This window comes from Diceros bicornis, chromosome 8, assembly GCF_020826845.1.
Source record: "Diceros bicornis minor isolate mBicDic1 chromosome 8, mDicBic1.mat.cur, whole genome shotgun sequence".
Classification (NCBI taxonomy): Eukaryota; Metazoa; Chordata; class Mammalia; order Perissodactyla; family Rhinocerotidae; genus Diceros; species Diceros bicornis.
Genome location: NC_080747.1, coordinates 773,785 through 787,794, shown reverse-complemented (window position 1 = coordinate 787,794; position 14,010 = coordinate 773,785). Strand labels below are relative to the sequence as shown.

The 14,010-nt window shown below is 61.0% G+C and overlaps 1 protein-coding gene across 4 annotated transcripts in view; it reads right to left on the bottom strand.

Annotated features, from left to right (window-relative positions):
- The window catches only part of UVSSA (UV stimulated scaffold protein A), a 32,270-nt gene extending 19,362 nt beyond the window's left edge, over positions 1–12,908 (bottom strand). For 2 of the 4 annotated variants that reach the window (XM_058546524.1, XM_058546527.1), the window contains exons 1-7: positions 12,691–12,907; positions 10,306–10,405; positions 8,292–8,622; positions 7,374–7,494; positions 6,060–6,434; positions 4,922–5,034; positions 4,685–4,813 (exon numbers count right to left, since the gene is read on the bottom strand). In XM_058546524.1, the coding sequence (XP_058402507.1) occupies positions 4,685–4,813; positions 4,922–5,034; positions 6,060–6,434; positions 7,374–7,494; positions 8,292–8,622; positions 10,306–10,405; positions 12,691–12,715 (1,194 nt within the window). In that variant the 5' untranslated portion in view covers positions 12,716–12,907. Of the gene's footprint in view, positions 1–4,684; positions 4,814–4,921; positions 5,035–6,059; positions 6,435–7,373; positions 7,495–8,291; positions 8,623–10,305; positions 10,406–11,569; positions 11,597–12,690 lie in introns of those variants that run through there. The other 2 variants (XM_058546526.1, XM_058546525.1) reach the window with 2 other exon arrangements.
- Between the last annotated feature and the right edge of the window lie 1,102 nt (positions 12,909–14,010).

Genomic DNA, 14,010 nt, shown 5'->3' with positions numbered 1-14,010 from the left:
CCCGATTAAAACCTGCTCTCCTCCCTCAGCCTGACCTGCTCAGGTGAGAGCACAGGTGGCCAGAATACCAGCCCTGGTCACAGGGGCAGGGCGGTGCTCACCCTGTGACTCTGTGGGTGGCATATTCAGCGTCTTGGTCTTGGGAGGAAGCCCACACAATGTACCCAGACTCAATCTTCTCATCTGTGAATTGGGGTAATAATATACTCTATCTTCTGAGGCTGCTTTTGAAATTGAAGGGACAATTCTATGTGGAGGTGTTCAGAAGAGAACAGGCCCGTTCAGGAAGGGAGACGGGATGCAGGTGCATGTGCAGCAGTGTGGCAGAGCCCAGGGGCCGGGGCCGTGCGACAGGGCTGGTGGAGGGAGAGGGTTGGCCCTGAGCAGCTGGGCTCTGGCCACTGGGCCTCAGACACTCTCCCAGTCCTCGAGAGAACGGTGTGTTCACACCCCACCCCCAGCTGCCAGCTCCCAGCACCCGGCACCAGGACCAGCTTGGCCTTCAGCGTGATGGAAGGGGTGTGTCACCAGGAAGGTTGTTTACTGGCCCTGCCGTGTGCAAGGTCCCGACGCCGCTGATTTAGTTTCCCTGCCTCCCTGGGGTGCCTAACGCGCCCAACATTTCACTCCCTGGGTTTCCTGCTCTGTCCTTTCTACCTATAGGAAGCCAGTACGCACACGGCTCCAGCAGCACAGAACACTCGTCCACACCACAGCAAAGAGAGCAGCCGCCCCTCGGCCGCACCGGCGCAGGCGGGAGGTGCTCCCTGTCCGAGGAGCAGTCTGGTAGGAAGGCTAGTCCAGAGGGCAGCAGGCGGCCAACTCAGAAAGAGAACCTTACATAGAATCAAGTGGATTGATCTCTGTCTTTGGCAGGAGTGAGGACGTGTCACTGTCAAGACCACGTGGCTGCCACGTCAGACTGGGGATTGGTGAGTGGATATTTCAGCCATTTAAACCTATAACCCAATAATTAAAAAAAAAAAACACACTCCTGATAGTTTAGACTGATGCTTAAAATTATTTTTTTCTGACTTACTGGTTTGTAGAAAATTAACATTTTGTTAATTATACAACACAAAATCATTGATGATCTTAGCTACATAATTAAATGGCAGGCAATTTAGAAGTTTTCAAATGATTTTTATCAGTTTAACGAATGTAGCAGCCATGGATTATTACACCTCTCCTCCAACAGCAAGGCTAGAAACTAAATCTACCAAACGATGCTCCATATTGATCCACCTAAGATTTATCCCTGGCCTGCTCCACATGCAACGGAGACAGGGACACTATAAAACACACAGTTAAACATATTTAAACTGGCTTAAATATGTTTAAAAGACAGAATATCTACGTCAAAAGGAAGACAATACGCAGAAACCAACAGCAACAAACAGACGAAATGGGAACTCCAAAAAAAAAACAAAAGGCACAAGGCTTGTTCCCAGGTGGCTGCGGGCGGCAGGTCCACCACGCGCGTCCCCCGACCTCCGAGGACAGGCTCAGCTCCTCTCCATCATCTGGGCTGCCGTCCAACTTGAACCCTGAGCGTCACACTTGCTTCAGCCCCTTACGTGTTTCTCAGAAGTCCTGACACGTTTCAGTCATGCACTGCTCCCAGCTCAGCCTGCTCTCCCTGCGGCCAGGAGGCCGAGCCACGTAAGCGGGAAACACCAAGGCAGTGATTTAAACCCAGGACGTTTCATCTGAAAATGCGCAAAGAACTCGCTCCTAATTTCTAATTCCCATAGACCTCTCGGGCGGGCAGCTCCTGGCCTGCACAGAGCGTGGAACAGATGTGCAGATATGCGCCGCGTCTATTCTGGGAAGCGGCGTACACCTGAGCGGGGCGCTGCCACTCCGCCGGGCGAGGGGCCCAATCGCTTCATCTCCAGGCACCACAGCCGCCAGCGGGATGAGCACACTCTCTGAGGATTTCAGAGCAGTTCCTTTAAGATCAGGCTGTGCAGAAGCGTCTGCAAGTGTCCGCTGGGCTGATGGAGGCTGCGCGACTCCCTCCCCTGAAGCCACTTCCACTGCAGCTCCACCTGACAGCCCCGCAGCCACAGGCCCTCAGAAGCCTCAGGTGCCTCCTCCCTGCACTCAGGCACCTTGGGCAGGTCTGCTGGCCAGGTCATGTGGCTGGAGGGGGCAAGGGCCCACGCGCTACCCGCAGCACAGGACACTTGCTGGCTGCCCCTGACTGACCCTGTCGTCCTGTGTGCGAGGGAACAGCGTCCCCTTCACCCTGCCTGGAGGACACAGACACAGCCCCTCGCCAGCCCCTCCAGCCTTCAGAACAGAAGGCGCTGTCTCCTCGACAGAGGGCGTCCCACCCGTCAAGCCGGCCCTGGCCTCAAGCACCCTGAGGCTGCCCCACTTGACACCCAGGCCTGGATACTCCGTGCCACCCACAGGATGGTGCGAGGGCCCCACAGGCCACGGTGGAGACAGCGCTGACCCTAGGCACAGCAGCTAGTCCCACAGAGGCATGGGGGTAGTGCCGAGGGCTCCACTAGTGAGGGTCTGAGTCACACGTGAGCTCAGAGGCGGTCGAGGTGCCGACAGGGGAGCGCAGGTAGGCAACCCCCCAGCCCCCCAGCCCGGTACCTTGCCTGTGGCCCCCGCCCACTGCTGACTGGGCCTTTCACATGGCACCCAGAGCAGGCTCCTCCCGCATGGGAAGCCTGAGCCCCTTCAGTCTCCATGAGCCCCCTGGGGCGTCTGCCTGCAAGAGGACTCATCCCAGCGGCTGCCCGCCCACCAATGTCCCACAGGGCACAGCGGGGCCACAGGTGAGCCAGCCACGCAGGAGCGCCTTGTGCCCCAGGTTCTGGTGCTGGCCGGACGCAGCTTCCGGGGACACGTTGATACTCAAGCCCAAGCCTCACTCAGCCTGTCGGGAGACCTGCCCTTGCCCGGTGGCCCTGGAGGAGGCCGTGGAGTTGTGATATCAGGGGGAGGCAGCAGCAGGCCATCCAGAAGGTTCTGTTGCCAGCCCTAGCCATGCTGCTAGTCCCCAAAGTACCGTGCAGGCTAGCCTCAGGCCTGGCGGGGCAACATCACGCTACCCAGCAACACCTCACAGATTCTTCCCCAAGGACGCCCGCTGCACAGAAGAGGAGGGCGCCAGCCTGGGTGTGTCAGCCCCGCTCCTCCAGACACAGCCACGGAGGCCAGTCCTCAGGTTGCTGAGAAGGGGGTGCACAGGGAAGACACCCCAGATCCCCACACACCTCCCTGCTCTCAGGCCCAGCCTCCTGCTCTGACGCCCCGACCCTGAGTCTGCTAAGGTTTAGAAATAAATTCCTCTCGGCGTGCTAGCACACGCTGACCAGATCCATCGTCTCCCTCCCATGACCAAAAAGCGACCTTTTACATTGCAAAAAAAGTTCCTTGGTTAAAATTCACAAAACTAACTTATTTCTTAGTTAAGTTGCACACCCCAGCGAAGCTCTGTGAGGAGCTGGTGAGCGCCCACAGAAACCAGGCTCCCCAACAGGCAGCCTTGACGGCTAATTACACTGGCACCTGTCTGCCTGCGTTTGCCTTCCTGATTTCCTCGCACTCGCTCCGTCCTCAACAGAACGGCAAGATCGCCCTCTGCCGGTCCCTGGGGGCCGCACACCATGCAAAGTGGAGGACAGACGTGGGGCCGCGCCTAAGACCCCTGGGAAACTGTGCTGCTCAGGAATCCACCCAGTCCTCACAGGCCCCGTGGTGGCAGGCGGCAGGGTGCTGTGAGGGGGTGGCCAGTGGCCCCGTGGGGGCAAGGGCACCGAGCGTCAAGACCCAGAGTGTCGGCCACTCTCATATCCAGGTCTGAGTGGCTTTGAACTTAACCTTTTTCTCAGCAAGAAATGGTGTTATTTTCCACCCAGAACTTCCTTCAGAAACAAGGAGAGTTAAATCTATGGCCTCTGGCCTCAGGTGCCGCCCCCAGAACCACGGCCCCTGCCCCCCTCTCCCTCCAGGTCCCAAGGGATATGAAGCTGGTGCACGAGCTCGAGGCTGCGGCCCAGGCTCAGTCAGGGTGGGGAAGGGACAGTGGGCCCGCACCCGGTCACCAAGTGCCCCCAGTCAGGCCACAGGCCTCTCTCGCGCCTGCTCCCGCTCCGCGCGCCTTCCTTGGGGACGCGGCACTCAGAGGACCAGCTCCTCCCTTGCAGACCCCACGGTCTCCACGTGCCCAGCACACGGCCACCCTGACCGCCCTCCCTAAGTGGGCACCAGTCCCCACATTCATCCCGCTTGGCCACCTGAGAGCTCCAGTGGGGCCTGCTTGGGACGACGACCGTGCCCACCTCCCTGCACCAGGGGCAGTGCCCTCTGCGCAAGCCTGGAGGGACACGTCCAGACTCTGTGCCCTGCAGGTGCCCTGGCACCACGCATCCTCGGCTACAATGCAGGTGGCGGAATCTCCCTCTCCAACTAGAACCTTCCACCCACTCCCCTAGCTCACTCACCACGCCCTCCTGCCCTGGACCCCGTCCTAGTCTCTCTGGTTATGAGGACGCCCGGGCTGTGGCCTCTGGTTCTTGAGTCCAGGGCTTCCATTTCAGAAAGTCAATGCTAAGTGAGACAGGAACCGGAATGTCCTGGAGCCCCAGAGATGACTGCTTGCTGAGAGGATCAAAGGGAGGGTCCCCTCGCTGCCCCCCCACGCGCGGGCGGCACTCACCTCCCTCCTGCGCGCCCCCTCGGGCTTGATATCCAGCTCCCCGGATCTCCTCAGTGCAGTTTCCAACTCCGCCTTCAGGTCAATGGCGCTCTCTAAGTGGCCACCGTGGGTCCCTGCACGGGTGAACAGCTGCCAACGAGGGGGCGCGTCACGCGGGCAGGCGGGGTGCCCTCTGTACACCTGCAACACCCCACTCTGCCCGGTGCTCCCTGCAGGGACCTGACAGGACCCCCTCACCTGCACCCAGGAGCATGCGGCCGGCAGGAACTTGTTGCGGATGAGCTTGAGCGCATCCCGGGCCGAGTGGATGACGGCGCAGTTGTCCTCGTCCTCCTGCACCCGCAGGCTGTCTGCAATGAGGTGCGGGGTCACCGGGGGCACGGAGGGGCCCACGGAGGGTCACCCAGCACCAGAGATGGGACCACCCGGACTTCTGCCCACCCCCACGCCAGCCAGGCATCACCTGCACCCCGAACCTGACGTCAGAGAAGATCTGCCGCTCCGTGGTTTTGGTCAAAACTATTCCGGCCTACCCAAGGCCTCCCTCCACAGCAGGCCAGGAGACCTAACGGCACGCACACGCACAGAGACCCTGCCCACGCTGCTCCCAGGATGGAGGCCCCAGCCGCCCCTCAGCCATGGGTCCTCTCTCCGGCCCCGCCACCTCGCCTTTCCTCGGCCTTACCGCCTTGCTGCTTGCCATCTGCTCCCCAGCCCCACTGGCCCTCCACTCCGGGGCCAGACAGCGGTCAGCTCCTCGGGGCTTGCAGGGCTCAAGGTAGGGGGCAGCCAAGCCCTCCCGCAGCGACCGTACCTAAAGGCCCCACCCCTTTCCACACCCACGCAGAGAGTGGGGCGCGGTGAGGAAGCCAGGACGAGGGAGCCAGGCCACATGGTAAAACCACAGGTCTCTGCCCCTTCCCCGCCTGGTTGCTGTAACACTGGGGCCATGTGGGGCTCTGGTGTCACCACAAACACCTCGACAGGCCATTTCTCGTTCACATGTCCTCCCAAGCAAGAGCGGGTGGTGCCTGACCCCTGGCAGCTGCCCTCTGACCCAAGAGGGCCTGTGACTGAGCAGCCCACCCGCAGCCTCCCCAGGGGCTGCCCGTCACTCAGAGCGTCAGGCCCACCCTGGCCACCACGCCTGCACATCACACCGAAAGCTACCACACGATCCACGGTCTCTAGTCACCCCTCACCCAGCCCCCAACCCCAACCTTGGGGGGCCCTGCCCTGCTCACAGGCCTGGGAAGTCTGAGCTCTTGGAAGCGTCCCTGCGGCCCATGGCCAAGAAGCCGGCACGGCGGGCAGCCTGGGCCGGGTGGCGAGGGAGGGCCCTGACCAGCCAGCAGGAGCCAGGTGAGCCGATTACCTGAGGAGAGCTCCACGTCCAGCGTGTACTTGTGGGAGCCCAGTCCGTGGCTCCGCACAAACCCTTCCTCGTCGCTGTCCTCGTCCTCATCCTCCTCCTCGTCATCCCAGGGGGCACCCGTGGTGGCCCAGGGGGGCCCCTCCCTGCCGACAGCTCCTGGACGACGTGCACAGGCAGGCAAGGTCTTGCTGCAGCATGGCTGCTCCTCGTCCTCGTGGCCGGGGGCGCCAGCCTGGCGAGGGCCACCCTCCTCAGACACGCTGGAGGCCATGGCAGGCACGGTGGCCCCAGGGCTCAGAGCCAGGTCAAACGGCACCAGCAGCCTGAAGCAGCTCTCCACCTCCGTGAGGCAGCACCGGATTTCCTCGGACATTTCTGCAAAGACCAAGACGCTGCTTGTCAGGTCCCATCAGGAGAACAGCACCACCACCGCAGCAGGGCCCACCGTCAGAGGAAGGCCATGTTGCAGTAGCAGGCGGGCCGCCCGCACCGTCGGCCCTCTCCTTCCTGCCCTCGACAAAGGTCAGTGCCCCGGTGTAGTTGGCGGGGGCTTGTAACTGCCTGAGAAACCACCAGCGTGGCGGTGTGCGGCCCTCCTCCTGGACACCCTGGGTCACACCAGGTCTGAACTGGGCTGTGGTGGTGGCTCGCTGCCACGTCTGTGAATACCAAGTGAGACGTGCTGCCACGGGCAGAACTTCTGGAAGAGGGCAGCCAGCTGAGAGCCATCAGGACACATGCCCCTTCCCAGTCCCCCAGTGCGAGCACACCTCCACCGCCCCACTCTGGCCTCTAGCCTGGGATCTCCCTGGGGCCAGACCAGCTCTCCCTCCTCGGGGCACAGTGGCAGCTTTGCGGCCTTTCCTGAGGCTGGGCTTCCCAGAAGTGCCTTCACCTGGGGCTGCCTCCTGCGTCCCTTACACCCTGGCTGCCCCTCATGGGGAGGCTGCCAGGAAGCAAATAGTGGAGTATTTGGAAGGGGCCGTGAAATGAATGGGCAGGGATGCACATCACCCCTTCCCCCGCCTGGGCAGCCTTACAGGAAGTAGTCATCTGAGCATGACCACCAGGGGGCTAGGGAGAGGCGTGGACGACCTGCAAGGGCCCCTCCCAGCCGAAGCCCTGGAGGTTCTTGTGACAGGGCTGGGTCTGTGGCTGAGTGTCTCCCCCAGCCGCCAACCTGCACCGTCTCTGCCCAGCTTGTCTGCCCACCTGCCGCCCCCCACCGGGGGCAGACCCTGTGGTGCGAGGAAAGAGGGGCTGGACACAGCCCCGGGAGCTCTGCCTGGGAAGGAGGGGCGGGGAGGGACTCACCCTCCATCTCCCTCGCAGCCTGCTCGGACCTCTCCCTGTAGATTCTGTCCAAGCGCCTTTGCTTCTCCTCTTCTCGCTTCCTCTCTGCCAGAGTCCTCGCATTCACATCTTGAAAATCCACCTGAGAAATCGAGACAAAGATTAGACCTGACCATAAAGAAAATAAAAGTCAAAAATGGGCCTAAGAGAAGACGCACCAGCAAACAGCCAGGGCCTCTGTGGCTCACTTAAGATCACAGCGTTTCAAAACACAAGGAAACACACTTAACTACGATGTTTCATCCGCGGAAAAAACACAGCCAGCGGTATTTCCTACCAAGACAAAAGAGGTGAAGAGACTTCCAGTCCCGAGCATGCACAGGTGGGAAAGCAGCCTGCTCACTCCAACTAGCATGGAAAGGAGACTGCTGGCCAGACCCAGGGGCCTGAAAATACCACCTGAGAATGGACCTCAGACGCACGGCTGGGGAGGCGGCACCCGCAGGCTGTGAGCAGGGACAGGGCGCAAGCGAGCTGAGACTGGGCAAGGCCTGGTCTGCTGGGACAGGTCAGGGAGAGGCAGCAGCCAGTCCTGGTGGGTTTCATCCACCCAGTACCAGCCAGAGGCGTGCAGACCCAGGTGGGGACTCGCGGTGTGGGGTGGGACAGATCCTAGAGGGCCGCTCGCGGTCACAGGAGAGGCTGCGCCTGAGAAGCTGCATCTAACTTTTCCTCTTCTCGCCCTAGCCAGGTGCTCAGGCTCAGCTCCAACCACACATGGGGATGGGTTTACACTCCTCCTCCCAAAGCCGCTCCGCGCGTCTCGGGAGCCCTGACCGCCCCACCCCACTGGCTGCTCTCTGGCCTGCCCCCCACAAGCAGGGCCAGCAGCTAGAGCTGGGTCTCTCCACCAGGACAGCGCAGTGCGAGGCCACCCACCTGCTTGCTGTGTCTCAGGAAGTGGTAGCCCAAGGCGAGCTTCTTGTAGGCCAAGCCGTACTTCTCGTTCCAGCCCTGGATGGCCCGGGTGGCAGCCTGCCTCAGCCTCTGGGCCACCTCCCTGGGGGGCGGCAGGGGGTGCTCGTGGTCGGTGCCCAGCGTGAGCTCCAGGAACTCCTGGAAGTCGGAGACGACCAGCACCCGGAACTGGTGGGACCTGGCAAAGAGCTCGTCCACGATCTGGAAGGCAGAGAGGCGGATCTCGGCGTGCTCCTGGCTCAGCTGGGCCTTCAGCAGGTGGTAGGCGTGGCCGAGCTGCTCCTCCGAGGACCTGGGAATGAGAGCCATCCTCACCCAGCGCCCGGACGCGAGGACACGTCAGCTAGGTACACAGTGGCAGGTGCGTGCCCCCAAACCTCTCCCTTTCTTCAGAGCAGGGGGAAGAAGCCACTGCCCACGGCCAACCCAGCCCCTGCCTATGTCTGCGTGGCCCACAAGCCAAGAATGGTTTTTACACTTTTAAATAGTTGGAACGAATCAAAAGAATGATACTTCAGAACACGACACGGGCAAATTCACGCAAGATTCTGTGTCACTGCCCGAAAGGTTTTACTGGGACATAGCCATGCCTGGTCCGCCACATGGTCCCCGCTGCTGTCCAGGCTGAGCCATCCCAGCAGGGACTCTGCGGCTGCAGCCTCAAGTTTTCACCATCCGACCATCCAGAGTCACAGAGAAAGTTGTGGAAATTCATAAGGAAACCCCAACCAGACCAGACCGGGAAGGCCACAGGGGAGCTCCCGCCCCATCACACACCTCAGTTACTCTAAACAGGAAGGACAACCACTTCACTACTGAAGGAGGATTTCTCTCCCGGCAGGCAACAGCCTGGCCAATGGGAAACACTGTAGCCCAGCCAATGAGAAGCCATTGCCACCTTGAACTGTCACTCTCCCCCAATGGGCTTTCCTTTAGAACAGCCCCTCCCTCCCCTCCTTTTCTCTATAAAAGCAGCTCCCTCGTGTTCTCTAGATTTGCCGCTGGTTCCAGAGCATGCGTATCCTGAAGTGCAATTCTTTTGGCTATTCCCAAATAAATTTGGGCTTTTCAAGTCCGCTGACCTGGCACCCAGGCGCACAGCAGACTCCACCCCGAGTGGAGACCACACTGCCCAGCCTCCCCTGCAGGTGCAGCCAGGCTACAGGAGAGGGAAGGGTCTGTGGCCTCCTGGCAGCTGCCCTGGGAAGGAGCTGGCCCACACTCTGTGCCCCCTTGCTGCTCCTCCTCCCAGCCTACCCAGCCCCAGCCCCATAAGCCACTGCTGTTTCAGGGTTTTCTGGAGCATACAGTGAAACTCGATCTGAGCTGAAATTTTTTTTACCAAAATATAAGTCCTTTATCACTTAAACAATCACTTAAGTTTCCCTGCCTTGTAAGTACAGGACACGGACAATCAGTACACCTTGGATTATGTTGTGTCTGAGCAGCTGTCAGCAGATGCCAGCTGGCACCGTCTACAGGGAGAGAAGAGTTGTGGACATGCTCTAAAGACAGACAGTTGCTGAGGAACAATCTGCAGTCGGTGACCTCTAACCTTCGTGCCATCAGACGTTCCAACAGTAAAGAAAAAGACGTATAACTAACCTATAAGTCACACGCATGCACTCAAGGACATATGCACTCATAAATTACGTGCTCTATCACACACACACACACACACACACACACACACACACAGGAGAGTAACCACAGTCCTAATGCACTCTCCCCACACGCACACCCCCACCCTGGGACCACTGCCCCAGAACGTGACCGCCGGCCAGAGTGGGCACTGCAGGGCCCTGGGGAAACGTCCCAGCAGAGGGAGGCGATGGTGGGGGCAGGCAGGGGAGGGCTGAGACATATGCAGGTGGTGGAAGGCCGGACCCCAGGGGAAGCCCCTCAATTTCCCACGGGGTGTCACGGACTCGCTGGGCCAGCCAGTGACCATGAAATGCTGAACCTTAAGACATACTTGCAAATTTTCTTCAGTTCCTTCATTTTCTCAGGATTCAGTTGGGGTTCTCCTGAAGTTGTGAGCTCTTCTACCAACTTTGAAAGTTTTTGATCCATATCTAGAAATAGGTAACATAGACACTGAGCGCCCATCTCATCCTTCACAGTGCTCAGTTTTATCAACAAACATTTACTGATCTTGGCTGTATGCTGGGCATTCAGGGGGCCGTGGAGCTGGGGTCCTCGTGCCCTGGCCTCTGTGAGATGACCTCCCGGGTGTTGAAAGGTAACATTCAAGGTAATATTCCAAGTGAGGCCAGCAAGGCCCTTCTGGTGGTGATTAGGGAGAACGCAGCCACAGACCCGGAACCCTGGAGCCCCACAATCACACGGGTGCCCAGGAGCTGCAGGATGGCTGTGCTTGGCTACGCGTGTGTGTTAAGGGAAGGAATATAATTGTCTAAATTATATTTAAATTAGCTTTTCCCAAATGTGACTGTAGCACTTTCTCACTTGCCAACATTATTCATTCACAACCCACAAAGCAGCCTGTAGAGACTGCAAAGAGTGAATTCTTTGCCAACTTTTATTAACAAGAAAGCCGATTTGCGCCTGGGGAGCCACCTGGATGCCAGGTGCAGCGCTGGCAGAGGTAGGTAGTGCAGAGCGCACAGGAGGAGGGCAGGAAGGAAAGGGCCGGGATGGGGGCGGCGGGCGAGTCTCGCTCAGCAGGGCTGAGCCTGGGGGCGCCTGGACGGCTGCAAGGCTTTATTTGGCGGAGGGGCCGGGGCCGGCAGGTGTACACGGCCTCTCCAGGAGGCTCGAGAACAGTACCATTTACTGTCGCTGACCCCGGCTCAATACGCACGCGACAGCGGCCGGGGGCGGGGGGCCGAGCACTCCCCTCCCCCAACACCCCCGCTGCCCGCAGACCCCCTCCAGGTGGACTTGGCCTGCTCCCTAAGCCCGGGGCGCTGCGGCCCCGCCTGACTGAGGGGGCGTGCCGGGGAGGAGAGACATCCTGAGAACGGGAGAGGTGCAGCCCAGGGAGGAGGGGGCGTCGTCCCGGGTGGGGAGAGGCAGAGGAAGGGGCGTCGGGCCGGGAAGGAGGAGAAGGAGAAGGAGGGGCCGTCGTAGTGGGAGGGGGCGTCGTCCCCGGCGGGGAGAAGAAAAGGAAGAGGGCTCGGCCCGCAAAGGGGGCCCTCCCTCTGACCCCGCCCCGTCGCCCCCGGGAGAAGGTCGACGAGACCCCCAACCGGCAGGGCGGCGACCTCTGCACCTACCGCGCGACCAGACCGCTCGCCTCGCCCCGCCCCTTCCGGCGGCGGGCTGCCGCTGTCACGTGCCCCAGATCTCTACAGTCATTGGCTCGCCTGGTCTGGGTGGTCAGAAACCGAGAACAGCGCGACCTACTGCACCTACCGCGAGACGCGGCCGCTCTCACCTTAGCCACGCCCCTTCCGGCGGAGGAAGAAGCAACTTCCGGTCACGTGTCCCCTAGCTCGGCAGCCAACGGCTCGTCTTGACCAGGGAGGTACGGGCGCGGGGGCGGGGCCGAGGTCTGCGCAAAGACGCAAGCGCGCTCCCGGCAGGGGAGGGGCGCCCAGGGACGGCGACGCGCGAGAAAAAGGAGGCGGGAGGGCGCAGCAAGTCCTTAAAGGGGCCGCGCGCGCGGGCGCCGGGGCTGGGCTTGCCCGAGGCGTGCGCGCTTGGTCTTCTCCCCGCCGCCGCCAGGAGGCTCGCGGGCCCCGGGCCCTGCCCCTGCGACGACCCGGCCGGGACAGCCCGGGTGGGAGCGGGTGCGCGTACCCTTCCCGGGCTTCGTCTTTCCCCAGGACGCTGCCCCTCCCCGCCTGCCCAGTGGCCTGTCCCGCTGAGCCGCCTGCCTCTCAGCGCAGCCCTGGGGCTGGCCTCGGTGTGGCCGTGGGCTGGGGAAACCGCGGCCTCACGTCCCGGGAGGCTGGGGGACGTGGACGTTCTCCGTATGTCGTTTGCTTCTTGTGTGTCCAGGGAACGCTAGGGTGGCCCGACGACACCCCCAGGCCCAGACCCGTGGTCTGCCACCCTGGACACGGGCACCCACGTGTTCCCCGGGCATCCGAGCCCGTCACGGCCACCGCCTGCCCACTGGGGCTCCCAGCCAGCTTCCCAGAGGAGGACCCTGGGAGTGCTCCCAACACCCCCTCACAGCCAGACCCTGATGAGATGCTCACCTCCCAGCCCACTGCACTTGCTCCTCATGGCCCAAGGGGTCCTCTCAGAAGGCAAGGCCGGTGGCCTCACCCCCACCTTGGAGCCTGCACTCTGCTCTCCCCTCTTGCTCTGTGCTCCGGCCTCAATGCCTTTGCACACACTGCGACCCCCGCCCAGCACTGTGCCCTCAACCCACAGCCCGCTTCCTCACCTGCCTCAGCAGCACTCTCCTCCATCAGCTTTATCTCTGCCCTGCCCTCAGGGAGTCCCCTGGTGCCTGGGGGTCTTCAGTGCCCAGGGCGGCACCAGCACAAACAGGAGCTTGGAAGCAGATTGGGTGTTTCCTAGGACCTGGGGAGGCGGCAGAATGGGATGAACATGCTAAAGACACGAGCCCCTCGGGCGGTGCGGACACAGCAGTTCTGTTCTTAATGGCAGACAGTGGGAACAGCCCAAACGTCCATCCACGGGTGATGGATGAACAAACTGCCCGTCCTCCAGCCTTAAGAAGGAGTGAGGTGCTGACGTGCACTGCAGCATGGACGAACCTCACAACACGATGCTCAGTGAGGAGCCAGAGAAAGAGCCAACCATGGTGTGCTTCTCATCACGCGAAATGTCCAGAAAAGGCCAAGCCCCAGGACAGAGAGCAGACGAGTGGTTGCAGGGCGGGGAGGTGATGATGAGTGACAGCTGATGGCACAGGGGGTCTTTCTGGGGCAACAAACATGACCTAGAAGTCGCTGCACAACCTCGTTGCCATGCTGATTTTTAAAGGGTGGCTCGTGTGGTAGGTGAATTCCATCCCAATGAGGCAGTAATTGAGACGAGAGGACGGGTGGGTAAGCGCCCGATCCCGCCAGCCCTCGCCTCGCACTGGGCCCCGGGGCTGTGGTCTCCTCCATGAGACCACGCGGGTTCTGTGCATCTCCTGCGCACAATTTTGTTTTTCCAGTCTACGAGATTGTTCTCATCAGCGTAAAAGCACGCTGTTTTTCCCGTCCTAACAAAGCCTGTCTCTGCACCCAACTTCTCCCCCAGCCTGTTGTATTTTTGCCCCCCCCCAGTGGCAGGATTCCTGGAGGAGTGGTCTGCTTGCCTGTGCCTCGTTCTCCTCCACCGCACCCGCATCACCTAGTTCTGTGATGTTTTTGGGGCTCCATCCAGTCTGCCATCCTGAGCTGCTGCAGCGACCTGCCCGCCGCCCTCGTCTCAGCTGACGGGCAGACATCTGGCCTCCCACTCACTAGGGCCAATAACTGGGGTCCCCTGGACCCTTCTTCCTCTCACCCCGTCCAGTCCGCTCAGAAATCCAGACGGCCCCACGCTCAGACGGTGTTCAGAACCCGAGCACTTATCACCACCCCGCTGCCACCACCAGGGCCCAGCTGCCACCCCCTCAGCAGCTCACTGCAGTCTCCTGTCTCCCCACTGCTGCCCTCGTACCCCCAGGGTCCATTCACCTTGCAGTGGCCAGACGGACCCTCTAGTCTCAGGTGGATCAGGTGCCACCTCCCCCTCCAATGGCTCC